The 16,887-nt window shown below is 35.8% G+C and overlaps 1 protein-coding gene across 1 annotated transcript in view; it reads left to right on the top strand.

Moving 5' to 3' along the window:
* The window catches only part of ERCC8 (ERCC excision repair 8, CSA ubiquitin ligase complex subunit), a 35,011-nt gene extending 21,182 nt beyond the window's left edge, over positions 1–13,829 (top strand). The window contains exons 10-12 of the mRNA XM_060690682.2: positions 9,008–9,205; positions 12,349–12,438; positions 13,072–13,829. Of these exons, the coding sequence (XP_060546665.2) occupies positions 9,008–9,205; positions 12,349–12,438; positions 13,072–13,143 (360 nt within the window). The 3' untranslated portion in view covers positions 13,144–13,829. The remainder of the gene's footprint in view (positions 1–9,007; positions 9,206–12,348; positions 12,439–13,071) is intronic.
* The last annotated feature ends 3,058 nt before the right edge of the window (positions 13,830–16,887 follow it).

Below are 16,887 nucleotides of genomic sequence, written 5' to 3'. Positions count from 1 at the left end.
GTTTATTTTGAAAATAGAAATAAACTTATTCATAATATCATGCATTAGTTAACCAGTTTATGAAAGCGCTTTGCAAAAGTATATTAAGAAGTAATGTCTGAACAGGTTTTGGGGAGGAATATGGACACTTAGGGATATATCCTGACTGTGTTCCCTATCTTGAGTCTTATTTGAAGGATTGGTGTTCAGCCAATATATATGAGGCAAATACTATAGAGTATTACATATAGGAGAAGAGGAAAAGGTTATAGTGGAGAATATATCAACTGTTGGATTCACCATAGTCAAACTATATATAGTTAAGGCTTTTTCTCAGCTATGCAGCTTCTTAATAATGCAAAGTATGGTAGACGTCTGTTGTGTGGAAAGTGCTGTAGAAATAAAACAAGTTGCTTCCTTTAAGCAGAGTATTTCTAATCCAGAAGCATATATGCCTTGAAAGCTTATATATAAATTCATAAACTATGAGGGCTGGAAAGTAACTTGGAGCTCTTTTAGCCCAACCCCCTGTCCATTCCAGTTGGCCATTCACCTTCTGTTTAAACAGTTTCCACAAAGGAGAGACTGTCACCTTTTCATATAATCTATTGACTAATTTATTATTAGAACTCTTTTCCTTAGTCCAATTAAACATCTTGATTTAATTGCACAGTTTCTTTTCCTATCTTCTGGAAGAACTCTGAACAATTCTGCCCCATCTTCTACATGACAGTCCTTCAGACCCTGGAAGACAGCTATCATGTCTCCCACAGACTTTTTATCTCCATACTAAGCATTTTATCCTCCAGTAGTTTGTAACTATATCTCTTCATGTTCCTCATCTTAGTTGTTTTCCTCCAGGCATGCTCCAGTTTCTCAATGTCTTTCCTAAAATATGATCAGAACTGGATAAAGTATTTTAGGTGCAGTTGACCAATATAGAATAGAAAGGAACTGTTTGCTCTTGATCTTGACTCTACTCTTGATACGATACAGCCTGGAAACCATAATTTCTTCTTTATGCAGCTACCTCAAACCATGAATTCATTATCATCTTGTGAATCACCAAAAAGCTCAAATCTCTTTTTCATGTGTACCCAGTACATCAGCTCTATCTTATATTGTCTTCTTTTCCTACCCAAATATAAAACTTGAGTTACGCAGTGTCGGCCACATTTAGTCAGCTAAACTAGTCAATTTATTGAAAAAGGAGATTCTGTTGTTTTGATATGGTTTACTTTCGATAAACCCATGTTGGCTTTTGCCATGTTTTACCCATTTCTTTGAAATCCAGTTGGTAGGACTGTAGTTTTCCAGTTCTTTTTCTTTCTCCTTTTTGAGAGCAAGAACAACATTTGCCCTCCTATAATACTATACTAATTTCTGAAACAGGACAGAAAAAACTTCAAGATGACATCAACAAGCTCTAGATTTGGTCCTGGAGATTTAAACTTGTTCATAGTAGTTGGTGCTCCTTAACCATCTCTTTACTTGCATTAGGTTATCACACACTCCCCTTGCCCATTTTTCTACTTCAGTCTATTTCATTATGTTTTCCCTCAGGGTAGAAGGATATGAGAAGTTCTGCCTTACCTTAATAACATGTTATCATCCTGAATCATTCCTAAGCAGCAAGTCCACCTATTGCCTTTTCCTCTTATTAGTAAAAGCCCCAAAAAGCCTTTTTTGTTCATTTTAGTTTTTGTTCTATGCATTAGAAGATTCAAACTTGTTCCTTCTAACTCTCTGCAGATATTATCAACTTGCAAGTATACCTACTTAATGATCTTATTTATCTTACATTTCTTATATACTGTAGGTCCCTTTTAGCAGTTAATTCAATTAAGGGCTACTATATTTCCACAGTGATTCTCTATATTGCAGTGGTATGTAGCTAACTTCCAGCAACCTATTTTGAGAAATTTCTAACTCTCCTGTATTTCTTTCTATAAGATCTGACATAGTATATGTATAAAGTTTTTGACTCGTTTATTTAATAAGGTTCTCTATTGTACGATATCTAGTTTTCAGACGTGTGTAGAATATATCATATTTTGTCTTATTTGTGCAGAAATATTGAAAATCCAAAAGAATTCACCAACTTTTAAGCAACACTATAGATCTATCTTTCTATCTAAATTAATCCAATCTTACAATCATAAGGCACAGGTCCGATATTCTTTAGAACATGAGATGACGGATTTTGTAAAATAAGATATTGAAAATTTGTTTCAAAGTTGCTGTAATTTGTCAGTGTTTATTTTAGTAACACTCTTTAATTGTTTGTACTCAATGAGTTGTAAGTTTAAGCTCCACCAAAATATTTTCTAATACCGTATCCCCCAAAATAAGACATCCCCTGATAATAAGCCCAATTGGGCTTTTGAGCGCATGGCAATAAGGCCAAGCGCTTATTTCAGGGTTCAAAAAAAATATAAGATGGTCTTATTTTCGGGAAAACACGGAATAACCCAGGGATCTTACAGTATTGACCAAGTTGTTTTTTTAGGGGTGCATAATTTTGGGGAGGGGGGCTAAGGGCTGAATTTGATTTTCCAATAAACGTTTGCTGGCCACACTTCAAGAAATGAACAGGTCCTGGATATGGACTAACTTTACATTTTAACTTTGAATTAGTTAAATACAGTTAAGGTTTCATCATATATTTCATTCAATAACATTCAAACGAATTAATTTTTGGAAAGCTTAGGGATCACTGTCCAAGGCTATGGAAAGCCACAAGTAGCCTTGGGACATCTGGTTGGACAACTCTCTGTGTTTTGTAATTAAAAAAAAATTGTAGTTGAATAACGCTCTATATTTAAAAAGCAGTATTATTTTGATGCAATATGTTAATGTCTATACTAATATAGTTTTTTTATCCATAGCAATTAATGTGATACTGCTTATTATGTAAATGATATTTGGAGATAAACTTCTGTTTTGCAATTTAGTAAAACTTTTTCCCATTGCCACACCTTAGAAGCTGCCAGAAGGTTGGTTTTCAATCACAAAATGAAATAGTTAAAAAGATACCTTCAGCCAGTTGTTGGATAATTGTCTCAATCACAACAATATGGCAATTATACTTGTCATAACTTGCCATATCGTCTAGTACATGTATATTCAGTGTAAGTATTCAGTTGACTTTGATATCCTACTGAAAACAAAGTCCAGTTGCTTTTTTGAAAAAGCACCTTTAGGACAAGAAAAATGTGACTAAATAAAACTTTGTCAAGGTGGACAGAAAGCGCACTAAGTGCAACCATTGGCTTTTCAAGCTAGTTATACTACTAATTATCCCTTTTTGAAATCTTCCCTAAGAGTCACTACTCAATAGAAGAGTGCTGACTAGATTATCTAAGTCTATCTAAGGCAAGTTTTAATAGACATGAATCTTTGAAATTCAGAGTCAACCAGTCACTGCAAGAGCAATCAGCATAGAACACAGGAAGGGAGCCTAGTTAAAATGTGGTACTCCGTTATCCTCCCAATTCACTATGCTCTGAACTTTTTTCTATTAATTCTCAGCTGGCAGATAGAATACAAGTAGTCCTTGATTTACAGCTGTTCATTTAACAATGGTCTGGAATGATGATGGCTTTGGAATGCATACTTCCAACTATTCTAAATGTCGCACCACCCTGCAATTACATGATCATGATCTGAATGCTGGGCATTCTGTTTGCCCTTACAGCCAGTTGCCAAGTGCCTTGAATTTGTGTGACTGCCATTTGCAAACAACTCTGCAGATTCCCTAGAAACCCAACGGGAAAGCCAGCTACAAGCTGCTGCCACTTGCCAGGAGGATTCCCTCTCATCTCTAGGGACTGACTGAAAAAGCTGCTTACTGAGAGGCAAGAATTCAGCTGTGTTCTTGTAGCCATCCAAAGGAATAACTTTCCATGCATGGAGGGGAACTGAACTCCTTTTGCAGAGTAGAGAAACAAAGATTTCAGCTCTGTTCTTACACCAAAGCAAAACAATTGCCTTCCATGCATGGAGGAGAGCTGAACTTCTTCAACAGAGTGCAGAAATGGAACTGAAATCCTGACAATTTCAGCTCCATTTCTGCATCCCGTTGAAGGAGTTCCTTTCCATACCCAATGGGGAGATGAAATATTTTGACAGCAGTTCTTCCAGTCAGCTCCCAGAGAAGAGAGGGAGTTGAAATACAAGCAGAGAAGCAGCAAGGTGAGAAAAGGAGTGTGGGATGCCTCAGGTGGGTAGGGGAGGCTCTGGGAAGATAGACACATGCAGTGCATGAGCGACTCTTTACTTAAGGGCTGTATTAGATTTCATTAAGAATGATTTTCAGCTCCTTAATGGAGCCTCCCACTGTTTCCCCCACCCTCCTGAGGCAACCTATGCTTCCTATGTGGGAAGCTGCTATTTCTGCTATTAAAGTAGCAACAGAATGGTAGATGTGCAACAGAATATATTTCCTAATTTTCCAGATATTTTGAATAATACTTTCCATCAGTCCTAAAATAGTCAGAAATTATATCAATTGTAATCCACAATAGTTAGGTGATTTACACTGGGCATTGATATCCTGCAGTGGATATCGACAAGATAAAATAGTACCCTATACCATTTCTAGCCCTCATAGTATCTCATCCACTAAGATCATTTCACTAAACAGTCATGGCAAAATGGCAAATTTTTAATTATTAGAAAACTCTCAACATCTACCCTTAACATCTCCCCCCAAACAACTCTTTCAAATAGCTTCAAATCACTGGTTTGAGGCAAATTTCAGCTTATTTTTTCCTTTTTCAATGTTCTAAGGGTAGGGATAAGAGACAAAAATTCAAATCCCCTTCCTTAGCCTACCAACTCAGTGAAAAACAGCCTGACAGTGTTAAGAAAAATAGTACTTTGAGGCATTTTAGGTTTAGAGAAGGGGAGCAGTTTGCCTCACAAAGGCCTTCCTAAAACCAAGCAAACTGCAGATAACACACATAAACACATACACTACAGTACATGCTGAAAAATTTTGATCCCTTTCTGGTTACACTGCCACATTACCAGATGACTTCCTGTGACTTTCCTGAAGGTTAGGAAGCTGAATTGAACCTCTGTTCTGTCAAATGCCTCCGTATCATGAGACATTAGATCAGTGGTGGGTTCCTCCCGGTTCGGTCCGGTTCGGCTGAGCCGGTAGCGGTGACGATATGACATCACCGAACCGGTCCTCCCCCCCGCCCTCCCCCCCCACGCACGCACGTTATTCTTACCTTTTATTTGATCCCACCCCCAGTCTATTGCTGCCTCCTGAGTCCCAGCTGATGACTAGAGGGAAAAACACTGTTTAAACTCTTGCCGCGGGGCTTCAAAAGGCCATCCTACAGCTGATCAGTGTTAAAAGCAAACAAATGAGTCAGGTCGTAAGTGCGAGGACTGGTCGTAAGTGTGAGGACCTTCCAGAAATGACTCTGACCAGCTAGACATGCCCACCTAGTCACATGACCTCCAAGCCACACCCACAAAATAAGCCACGCCCACAGAACTGGTAGTAAAAAAATTTAGAACCCACCCTTGCATTAGATAATAGTTTTTCAGTATTTCCTAGCATAACATTCACTTGCACTCAGGAGGAAAATAGTATCAGGACAGTAAGATGAAAGTAGTTTTCTACTGCCAGACTTACTTTTGCACAAACTTGCATTCAAGGTTGATATTGAAATGGATATCATATTTAAAGTAATAAAGTCCATGATAGCCACATTTTATTTTACTCTCCCTTCATTCTGCTAAATATATAGACTAAAGTATTCTTTATTTAAATTTGATAGTTCAGGCTATTTGCTTACCAAGGCACTTATCAGTTCATTAATCTTTTCATTCCCCTCCAGTTTTACATTCTTAAAATATTTTTGTTGTACATAAAAGAGAACTACTTGCAGAATTATCTCTTCTGTGTGCCTTAGTCCACACTTTTTAGTGTGATGGTAAATTATTAAGCTTTAGTAAACTCTCTGACTAATGGCGTTCTTTTCTTAGCTATTACTTATAGAAAAAGCAGTTGCATTTTAACCTTCCTTTGTATTGCCAGTGTGTTCTAAGTTGATGTGCATTATAAAAACCCTTCCCCCCCAATTCATTTAATGAAAATATGCATTTCATTTTAAATTGTCTTTAAAAACTTCAGCTACATAAAAAGATTTATAAACTGGTGAATAGTTTTTATGCCTGAAAACTATCTGCAAGGCTTCACAAGGAAAAACATTTATTTCTTCATGCCAACTTTCACTTAGTTTTTTAATTAAGGCTCTGCATGTTAGTTCAGTCCTAAAAAGGTCACTTGTTATGAAGTGAGTAGTGCAGTCTGTTTGTTTTCTTCACCCATGGACATCTCTCGGTTTACTAACAGTTGTAATGTAAAAACTTCTTTTTTGTCAGCTGATGAGAATGTATTATTTTGAAATTATCTTTTTTTTAATGTAATTACAAATGAATGTAGACAAGGAAGTAATAGCTCTCCTTCACTTTTCATTTTGAACATTGTGTCCATTTTTAGCTCTGACACTTTCAGAAGCTAAAAAAAAGTTAATGAGGGTGATCAGGGAAGTTGGATAAGTCTTATGAGAAAGCTTGAAATAATTGAGATTGTTTAGCTTTGGAAAGAAAAGATTGAGGTAGGCATATAAAAACAGACTTCAAGTTATGGGAGGGGTGCCTGATAGAAGAAGATGAAAATGTATCCTGTTCTCTGTCATCCCAGTATATAAAATAAGCATAATTTTCTTAAGAAACAAGAAGACCAATTTCAATTGATGTTAAGAAAAAAAATCTAAAAGATTTATGCCAAATCTGGGCATTTATCCGAATTAAAACGGATTTAGGTAATCAGCTTCATCCAAGAAAATCTGAGATTTTGATGTCACCACATAGTCTAAGATTTGATTCAAAAAGATTTGATTTGAGACTGGTCAGAAATGTGCAGTGATGATAGTTAATGACCATTGTTTGAACAAAAGTCTTATTCTTACCTTCTTAAAGGGGCTGAAACATGTTCCTCTGACAAAGAAAAATTTCTAATATGCATTTAGGCAAATGTTCTCTAGTATCCCAAGATGGGTGTTTATCCAACAAAGTTATAAATCTCCAAGCTACTTATTTACATCATTGGAATTGGAAACAAATTTATTTTCTCAATCCTTCCCACTGGTATTATCCAATGTTGAGTTTAGATCTAAGCAGATCTGAATTGCTTTATCAGGAAAAAAAATACCCTGCAAACATATCCTTATAAGACGTCAAAAGGTTCCACACTATAGGGGTTTACGTATAATAGATGATATAACCCAACGCTTAAACATTTCTGATTTGTCTTTCCCACATTAATGTATCTGCTGTTGGTTCCAAAAGTTAACATTCAAAACTTCCAAATAAACATATATAGAATGCACCCTCAAAATAATTATTAATGTTTATATTTTGAGCCTATCAGTATCTACTTAGTAGTAAGCGCCATTGACTTAAGCGGGAATTTTCAGGTAACCATATATATGATAACAGCCTTATTTGTGTTTTGTGCCTTTTAAATGTAGTTAACTTTAGTCTCTTGGGATACTGGGGGAAAACGTTAAAATAGACACCAAATATTTTGATTAAACCAAATGTAATTATGCCATCATATTACCAGCAGATTTAGATATTAAACATCTTCATGCCAAACATGCTTAACAACATAGCATACATACAAGTTATAGGAAATCATTATCATATCTTCCTCCTACATATTATGAATAAGTAAGTTATACCATAAAGGACATTCTAGTCATTCCAATATTCATAATATTTCATATATATTTATTCAAACACATATTTTATTACATTCTATTTGCAGAGAAAAAGAATTCCTGAATGTCACAGATGTGGTAATAAGAGGGAATAATATTCTTAAAAATATAAACTGTAATGCAACTGTAATGAATTGCTATTTTAAAAAACGAAGCCACATGCTGCCTATAATACTATAACTTTTTATCAGATGTAATCTCCAATATTTGAAACTTTTAGACAATCCTACTGCAAGTGATATAATAATCCTCCATACATAATAACATTAATGCAAGTTTTTATACTGGGTGACAAGTTTTAAAACTAGGAGAACCATTGGTATCCAAGTTCCTATAGATTCAAAATTGGGTTTGCTGAATATTGCTGAGAATCATCATGCATAAGAGATGTTACATCAGCATTAGAGAATACTAGTGTAACTTTCGTTTACAAGATCAGGTGAGTTAATAAATTGTAACATATATGTTTCATAAGTCCAAGAATAATTAACAGAGAAAATTGTGAAATGGTCCCTGCCACAAAAAAGAGGGCAGGGAGATTCCCCCCCCCCCCCAAAGACACAAAATTATCTATTTGATTCTTCTTCCTGCTCTATCACTTTTATCCATTGTAGCCTTCAGTTACCAAAAGACTACCCCTCTCTTTTAAAGAGTTCTGAGTTATACAAGTCTAAAATTGGATAAATGCTATTGTGGAGTAGGAAAGGACTGTATTCTTTCCAGTACTATACAGTAGTGGACAAAATTGTGGAAACCTTTTGGGAAAAGTGTATTTTCTAAAACTAGCTAATAACACTACTTTTTTTGGAATAGTACCATAGAATTACATATCAATGGAAAAATAATTTAATCAAGAATGTAATGCAATAACTTTTATGAAGGATTTGCTATTAAAATAGCAGTTACAATACAAAGAAGAAAAGTGAAACACGTAGAAAAAATGAGATATACAAAAATTATCACCATAGAAAAAATGAGATAAACAAAAATTATCATGTCAGTTAATACTTAGCAGTGGAATATGATTATCTTGAAACTCCAAAAAAAGTGGTGTTATTAGCCCTCAAACCTCAAAAATACACTTTTCCCAAAAGGTTTCCAGAATTTTGGCCACTATTGTACATTCAATGGGAAATAACCTCTTTTAAAATTTAACAAACCATTGCACATTTGCTTTGTGAAATTGGGCAGGCTAAATTTTTTATCTTATATCTTTACAGGTAAATTATGGGAAGGTGAGCAATGAAAGTAAAAAAGGACTCAGGTTTACTGTATCACATGGCTGCAGTTCTGAATTTGCATTTGTGCCATGCGATAGCACTGTTGCTGTTTACACAATTTATTCAGGAGACCTAATAACTACACTTAGGGGACATTACAGTTCAGTTGACTGTTGTGTCTTTCAACCTAATTTTCAGGTAAGTGAAGCCATCTGGAGAATTTTAGGTTATTTAAGCATGACACCAAACAGGTTTTCCTTAAAACACTGAACTATATTGAGTACATGGTCCCTATAAGGATTATATGCAGTAGAGTTCAAGTGAATTTCAGTTTAAGAAGGCAGAGCCTTTTGACATTTCACTTTGAGGTTGAATATGATGTATTGTCTCTATGACAGTCTCTCCATGTGTTTCTCTAGCATTTAAAGTATAGTAAGAGAATGACTATTTCTATACATTGGATTTCAGTTGAGCGATTATGGTTAATAGACAAATCATGACGTATTTCTTTAAGATTATCTCTTCCCATTAGGAGCAGGTCTCATTTGTGCAAGGTTTTTTCTGCTATGTATTTAAGAGAGTATATTGGGGGATTCAACTGAGAGCAGTGTGGCGCCCTGAGTGCCTACCACTCAGAAGGTTGAGAGTTCAATCCTAGGTAGTTGCAGGTGTTTTTCTCCTAGGGTGCAAAGAAAAATTATTTGCTGCAAACTCCACGTGGCATCAGGAAGGGCATCGGCTAGTAAACTCTCAGCTTCATCTAGTCGCCCAAACTCTATCCCAAATTAAGGGATTACAGGATCTTTATGATTTTAAACTAAACATATTGAAGGACCCAGATTCTACCTTTGAAATTTCAAAACAACAAAAGACTTATGCTTGCTATCCTATTTAGTGCCTAATCAGATTGACTAATACTGAATTAGATGGCCTAACAGCCTGATACGATTTAAAGCAGCTTCCTGTCTTTAGAGCAGTCTATCATATCAGCATTACAATAATGCTAGTACACAAATTAAGGTGAGGTTCTCGGTTAGGCAAATGTATAATGAAAAATTATAAGCTTTGGTTTTATAGCCATTTGGTCTAGACAATTGAATTTTTGAATATGCTTTAAATAAACCTAATGACACTTGACTTATTATAATAAGTGCCTTATGAAAATTAACATCATTCATGAAATCTTTAGAAATGTTAAATTGTGTTTTTGCATTACATTGAGATGACATTAACTTTGCAAGTCATTGGAGATCAACATCTCAAGCTTATTTATTATTCATGTAGATTAGAAAATGTTGGTAGGAGGAGTTATTTCTAAAAACTTTGTATCGAATGCAAACTCTATATAATGCACTTTCTGGCTACACATTTTAAACATTCTTGAAGTTGAAAGACAGTTAATTCAAGATGGGGATCAATTTTATGCTGTGGCTTTTCATGCATCTATTTCCCCAATTGAAATTTTAGTTTATGCAGTGTTTCAGGTTTTTTTCAGGATCCACAAAATGTATTTTTAGATTATTATATGAAAAGTGGGATAAAGATGCTAATTTAGAAATAAATGTGACCTGTCATAGGATGCCTTTTTTGGAAGTGTCTTATCCCAAACTTCTACAGCCAAGAACAGTCCTTAAGAAAACATGTTTAAAAACTGTTGCAACTCCTCTGTTGAAATGGTAGAGGCATAGCCAAAGGAGTGGACAGATAAAGAGACAGCATAGCCCACAGCTGGATAGAGGGCAGGGCAAAGGGCTCAGAGGAGACACTCCTAAGTAAAGGAGATAATGGGAGGAAGGGAAGACAAATTGTAATTTAAATTCTTTGTAATATTGATTATGACTCCTGCATGGCTTATCCTTCAAGGCCAACAACTATGGAACATGAGAAATAATATTCTGAAGTTGTTTTGTGGGCATAGCTTGAAAGGTCTGTCCCATTAGTCATTAAAAAGTTCTTTCTTTAAATGGAATGACCATTTCCCCTTAGCTTAGGTCCTTCAGTAACGAACTACATATTTTATAATTCTAGAAGTGATTGAAGTTGTAATCCACTATAACCAGGGGGTCTCTGCTACCTCAAGACAGAAATGAATAAATGACCATGTTTATTTTAATTTATTTTAATTCATTACAAATATATTTCAAATTTATTAGCTTTAGGTATAATCTTTTCACCAACAAATACCACAAGATAGCTAATAATAATATAATAATATTTAAAAAACAATTATCAGAGTTTAAACATTGATTTAAAAAAATATATATAACTGATTACCCAACCTAGCATTCAAGCCATTTTATATACTGATAGCAATAGCACTTAGACTTATATACCGCTTCACAGTGCTTTACAGCCCTCTGTAAGCGTTTTACAGAATCGGCATATTGCCCTCAACTATCTGGGTTCTCATTTTACCGATCTCAGAAGGATGGAAGGCTGAGTCAACCTTGAGCCTGGTGAGATTTGAACTGCCAAATTATAGGCAGCCGGCAGTCGCTCCCACAAAGAGGGCCTCCTCAGGGTGCCGTCAGCCAGACAATGTCGGCTGGCGACCCCCAGGGGGAGAGCCTTCTCTGTGGTGGCACCTACCCTCTGGAACGATCTATCCCCAGAAATACGAGTGACCCCAGACCTCCGGACTTTTCGTCGGGCCCTGAAAACTTACTTTTTTCAGTTAGCCGGGCTGGCCTGATTCCATGTTGGTTTTAAAGTTTGATACTGATTTTTAATTGAAATGTTTTAAATTATGGGCCAAATTTCATTTAATTATTTTTAAAATTATTTTAACTTTTGTGTACAAATGTTTTTATTTTGGCTGTTCACCACCCTGAGTCCGAAAGGAGAAGGGCGGTATACAAATCTAATAAAAGATAAAGTCAGCAGAAGTAGCCTGCAGTACTGTCTACAGCAGGATAACAGAGAAGAAGTTAGCTGTACTTTCCTTAGCCAAGTGTTTCAAAGCCTGGAAGAAGGTACCAAAAGGCCATTGCTCCTATTTCTATTAAACAGTGGTGAGATAAGAAAATTGTTTAGCCATATATGTTACAATTTTTAAGATAGCCTATTCTTGGTTTATACAGGCCTTTATATATTTCTGGATCAAACCAATTCTCTTAGTTCTTTTTTGCTTTGTACAATTGTAACTTAGAAAAACACAAAATCTGCTTATTATGAAGGAATTCTTATTGAGCTTATTGGAAGTTATTTCTGAATAATATTTCCCTGTCAGCCCAATTGATGTCTCGGCATGCTAAAGTAGCATGCTGAGGTGCCCAGATGCAAGGATCCTCTTTCCTTATTCAGCATTACTCAACATTATTTTGTTTGTTTCTTAATGACAGGAACTTTATAGCAGTGGCAGAGATGGCAATATTCTTGCCTGGGTGCCATATTTGAGGGAACCAGAACCTGATGATACTCATTCTGAAAAGGTAAACAACTTTAACTGTAGCAAAGTTGGAACTGGAGAATTTATAGATAAGGACATGAAAGGAAGAAATGCTTGTCTGCTTTTTTAGTAAGCAACAAGGACTTGTCACTAATGGGATGATAGCTAATTATAGCTCCTTATGGCAAGTTATTGCCATATCTTGTACTGATTTGAGGTGTGATTTGATTGATTCTATAGGTTCATTATATTTGTACTAAGGCAAGGGTGACAGGCTCAATATTTAGAAATGTGTGTCCTTTACATTCCAGACAAGGGCATGGCTTCTATTTCTTATCCTTTCAGTATGCAGAAAAAGTTAAGGAATGGGATAAAAACACATGCAGAATGGAAAATATTGGCTGAAGCATGACTTGTTTGTAGCTTGTTAGCTGCAGTTCTTAAGGAAAGGACTTTAAAGCAAACAAGAAGGATTTTACTTTCAGCTAACTCACATGAGTAGTTCCTAGCAATCTTGGTCATAAGCCTGCCTTTACCTATATATAATTATTTCCATATATAACAATAATATAGCAGAATTATTTCCAGTGATGGTAGTGATGGGGATTTATAGAGACAGAATCCATTCACAAGTTAATTTTCCATAATTGTAATCCCTTTTTCCTTTATTTTTTAGTTGCCTTCTAAGCAGTGCTTAAATTCTGCATATGAAGATGCATGGAGCAGCAGTGATAGTGAGGCTGGATGAATTCTTAAATGACTATTAACATAAAGATGATAAATAATCACGCCAATAGACGTGCCTATCAGGACCAGATGCAGCTATGGCTTTCAGGTTCTTAACATAAGATTTCATGAATAATTTCCTTTTTTCTCTTTTGTCATTGGCAAATTTTACCCAACCAACATGTTTACATTTTCATTTACAATGAAGTAAGAATGCATTTCTTTGTATGCATTTGCTCTCTTCTGTAAAAATACAATCAACCTGCTCATATTTTGTTCTTCATTGATACCCAATGTACCCATTGGGTTACATTGATACCCATTCATATGACAAAATCTTTGTCTTAGAATTTCTTATAAAGAGTTGCACTTTGTATAGGTGTAATATTTTCATGGTTGGAAAAATAGGATATGAATAAAAGCTGAACATCTTTAAGACTCAATTAATTGTCAAATTAAGAATGACAAAAATATATAAGAAATTGCTTATAAAAATGTAACTATTTGCCTCTCTCTTAAGAGCAATCCAATAAATCCACTTGGTCTCCAATTCACAATTCACAGAGTCTTTAGATAGAAAAGTTTCTAAGAGGACCCCAGCCTCTCAATCTAGTCAGATAGTTGAAAAAATGGATAAAACAGCTTTTTTGCACTGAACTTGACATCATACATTGCAGAGTTACTGACATAATAAAGCTGTTACCATTAGTTTGGTTTTCAGATTTTTTTTTTTTTTTTTAAATTTGATTTATATGCCGCCCTTCTCCGGAGACTCAGGGCGGCTTACAATGCGTTAAGCAATAGCCTTCATTCTTTTGTATGTTTTATACAAAGTCAGCTTATTGCCCCCACAAACTGGGTTCTCATTTCACCTACCTTAGAAAGGATGGAAGGCTGAGTCAACCTTGAGCCTTCGAGATTCGAATGGAGAGATGCATTGATATGCAAGATGTCGCTTTCAAGATGCTATTGAACTACAATTTCCAAGACAGTATAATAAATATAGTAAAATACGTTTACTACTCAGATTTTTTTTGAATGAATATCTTGGTTAACTATTGTTGTATCTTAGTAGCTTACCGTGTTCTGTAAGTTCTTTCTTTTCCTACTTCAAACCTGAATGTTAGGTGCTATACACGTATTCAGTTCCCATGGGATCTAATACCTTAAATGTTTCTGCCTTACATAGTTCTCCGTCTTACAGCATGTTTTAAAATCAATTGGAATGTTTCAAAATAAGATTAAAATACATGTCTCTGAGATAATTTCATGATTTAATATTGTCAGGACATGTTTTATCCACTAGAAACACTGTGCAAAAGTGCTACTACTGACTGTCCCAAAGGTGCTTTTTCAAGAGGCAACTGGACTTTCTGGAAAGTCTAGTTGCCTCTTGAAAAAGCACCTTTAGGATAACCATGACCTGGATGACTGAGAATCTCCATAAACATACTCCTGACTGACAACATGAAAAATGAGTACCTCTGTCTGCTGGTGGGGCAAACGAGAAAGGCAGAGCTAGTATTTTTGTTCGTTTCCTTTACTGGAACTTGCTTACATTAAATATCTAGTACACATTTGCTTCTTCTTGAGGGCTTCCTTATGTCAGAAGTTGCAGAGAGTATGGGAAATGACCTTGACAGTGATAAGCAGGAACCGTTGCCCAGGCAAAAGGGCCTGAAGTGTTTTTTAAGTCCAGAACAAGGAGTTAATATTTAGGATTAAGTCAGGTAAATGCTTCCCTAATTCACTGAACTATAAGAAAGAGAAGTAATTAGAGCATAATAAGATTTGCAAGTTTTTATCATTATAGTCAATCTCAATCAAAGTAATTTTAGTCTTCTTGTGGATTGATTTCCTGATCTGGTCTATCTAATGAGACTAACAGAACTACATATAGTAAATATGTATTAAGACAAGGAAAATGGTTTAGTCACATATATAAAGGATAAAAATATTTTCAACTCAGAGATTAAATTGGCTTTGACAAGTATTTTAGAGATGTCTCTACTGCTGATATACAGCTTCCATTGACATGTTTCCCCATCACACATCTTGTTACTGTAGTATACTTAATTTTACACTTACAACTTTATCACTAGAACTGCAAATCAACTCCACATCCTTGCTATGGTTCTGAGAGCTTCTATAATACTCTGCCAATATTGATGCCAATGGGTTTCTGGAAGACCAAAGGATAACTTGGTTGGAAGAAGCAAAATTATGGTCAACAGCAACTGGTACAAATGAATCTGTAGGTATTCTCTTGTTTTGGGAGTGAGACACATCCCTAAAGGTGGATGAACCAACCTGATTTGGTCAACAGTGTAACATGGAAGAGCTCAGGGCACCATCAGGGCACATCTATCTATCTTACAGTTAATCAAAACAAACACAGTGAAAACTCATGTCAAAATCCCGGAAGATAGAGAGATACTTTGCAGTGTTAGAAACAGTAGTTTCCCAATAAAGCAGCCTTCTTTTCACTCCTTTCTCTACAAGAAATCTAAGAATATGACAGTCTCTTTAAAGTAGGACAGGTCATGAAACAGATAATAGGGATTCCAGGATTGCTACTTCATTATAATAGGGCATTAATAGCCTTATCTTGAATGCCTATCCAAGTTCCTGTTTGTTTCATCTAGTACCAAACAAATCAAAGTGGGGTTATTTTGAGATTCTATTCCACACTTGCTTCAGTCTCTGGTGGGCAATTAATTTTCCCAAGGGACCACATGAGAAACTGGGACTGTGGTGGATGGCCAAATCAATGTAACCTGATTTGATGTCCTTAAACTCTGTCACTTCAACTTCTCAGGTTCCTAGGAATGAGCGCTGCACAGGCGCAGAAAAGCACTTTCTCTCCTTACCCTCCTGCGGCCACCAGCCAACTGAAGGAGTACACAACAATTGCACAGAGCTGGACCTGACTCAATTTCTTTTCCCACCCCCTTGCTGTGCAGTTATTTACAGTTGATTTCTAATTTCCAATTGACCCCACACAGGCCAGACAAGCATAGCCAAAGGGCTGATTGTGGCGTGGGGGCTGTAAAATGCCCAGGTCTGCTGTGGAGTATGTAATCTCTTCTTCAAGTCCAGTGGGTTCCTCCAGGTTCTTTAGAGCTGAACAGAGGGTCAAGTAACAAGTGACAAAAAAAAAACATTCTCAGACGTTATCCTGTTCAACACTTTAACTGGATCATGGATGAGGTTTTGTGTGTCATAACCACATAACCATCAATTGTTTTGGTTTAACATTAAACCAAGCTCTCAATCAGTTGTGTCCTGCAACTAGAGATAACAGAATCAACAGAATGTTCTTTTTCCAGCAAAATAAAATTTCAGTTCAATTGCATCAAAATTATTTTTTAACAAGAGACTTGAAATGGGCAGAGAAAGTGGGAATAGATTACCTTCCTCTTACAGTAAATAGTAGTTCTAATCACAGCTGTCTGCTACTATTAGAATTATTGAATTTGAATACGGCTAAAGTATCTATGATCATACCATTTTCTCCTCAATGTCTTACTGGTGCAGTTCTGTTGTGTGTGAGCAGAACCTCTACCTGTGGGGGAAATGGCTCGTCTATGAGAAAAATTGGGGAACTGATAAATAAGAGGTGTCTTAGGAACAACATGAAAGGCTGGGAAACCATACTTGACTCTCATGTAAAAATTTTCTGTCTCTAGAGGTTTTCTATATGCAAAGTACATTGGAAATTACTGATAATTTATAATCTAATCTCCTGCAACCTAGCTGAATGAAG

Source organism: Pantherophis guttatus, chromosome 2, assembly GCF_059756535.1.
Source record: "Pantherophis guttatus breed Tessera chromosome 2, ASM5975653v1, whole genome shotgun sequence".
Classification (NCBI taxonomy): Eukaryota; Metazoa; Chordata; class Lepidosauria; order Squamata; family Colubridae; genus Pantherophis; species Pantherophis guttatus.
This window is presented reverse-complemented; position numbering and strand designations above follow the sequence as displayed.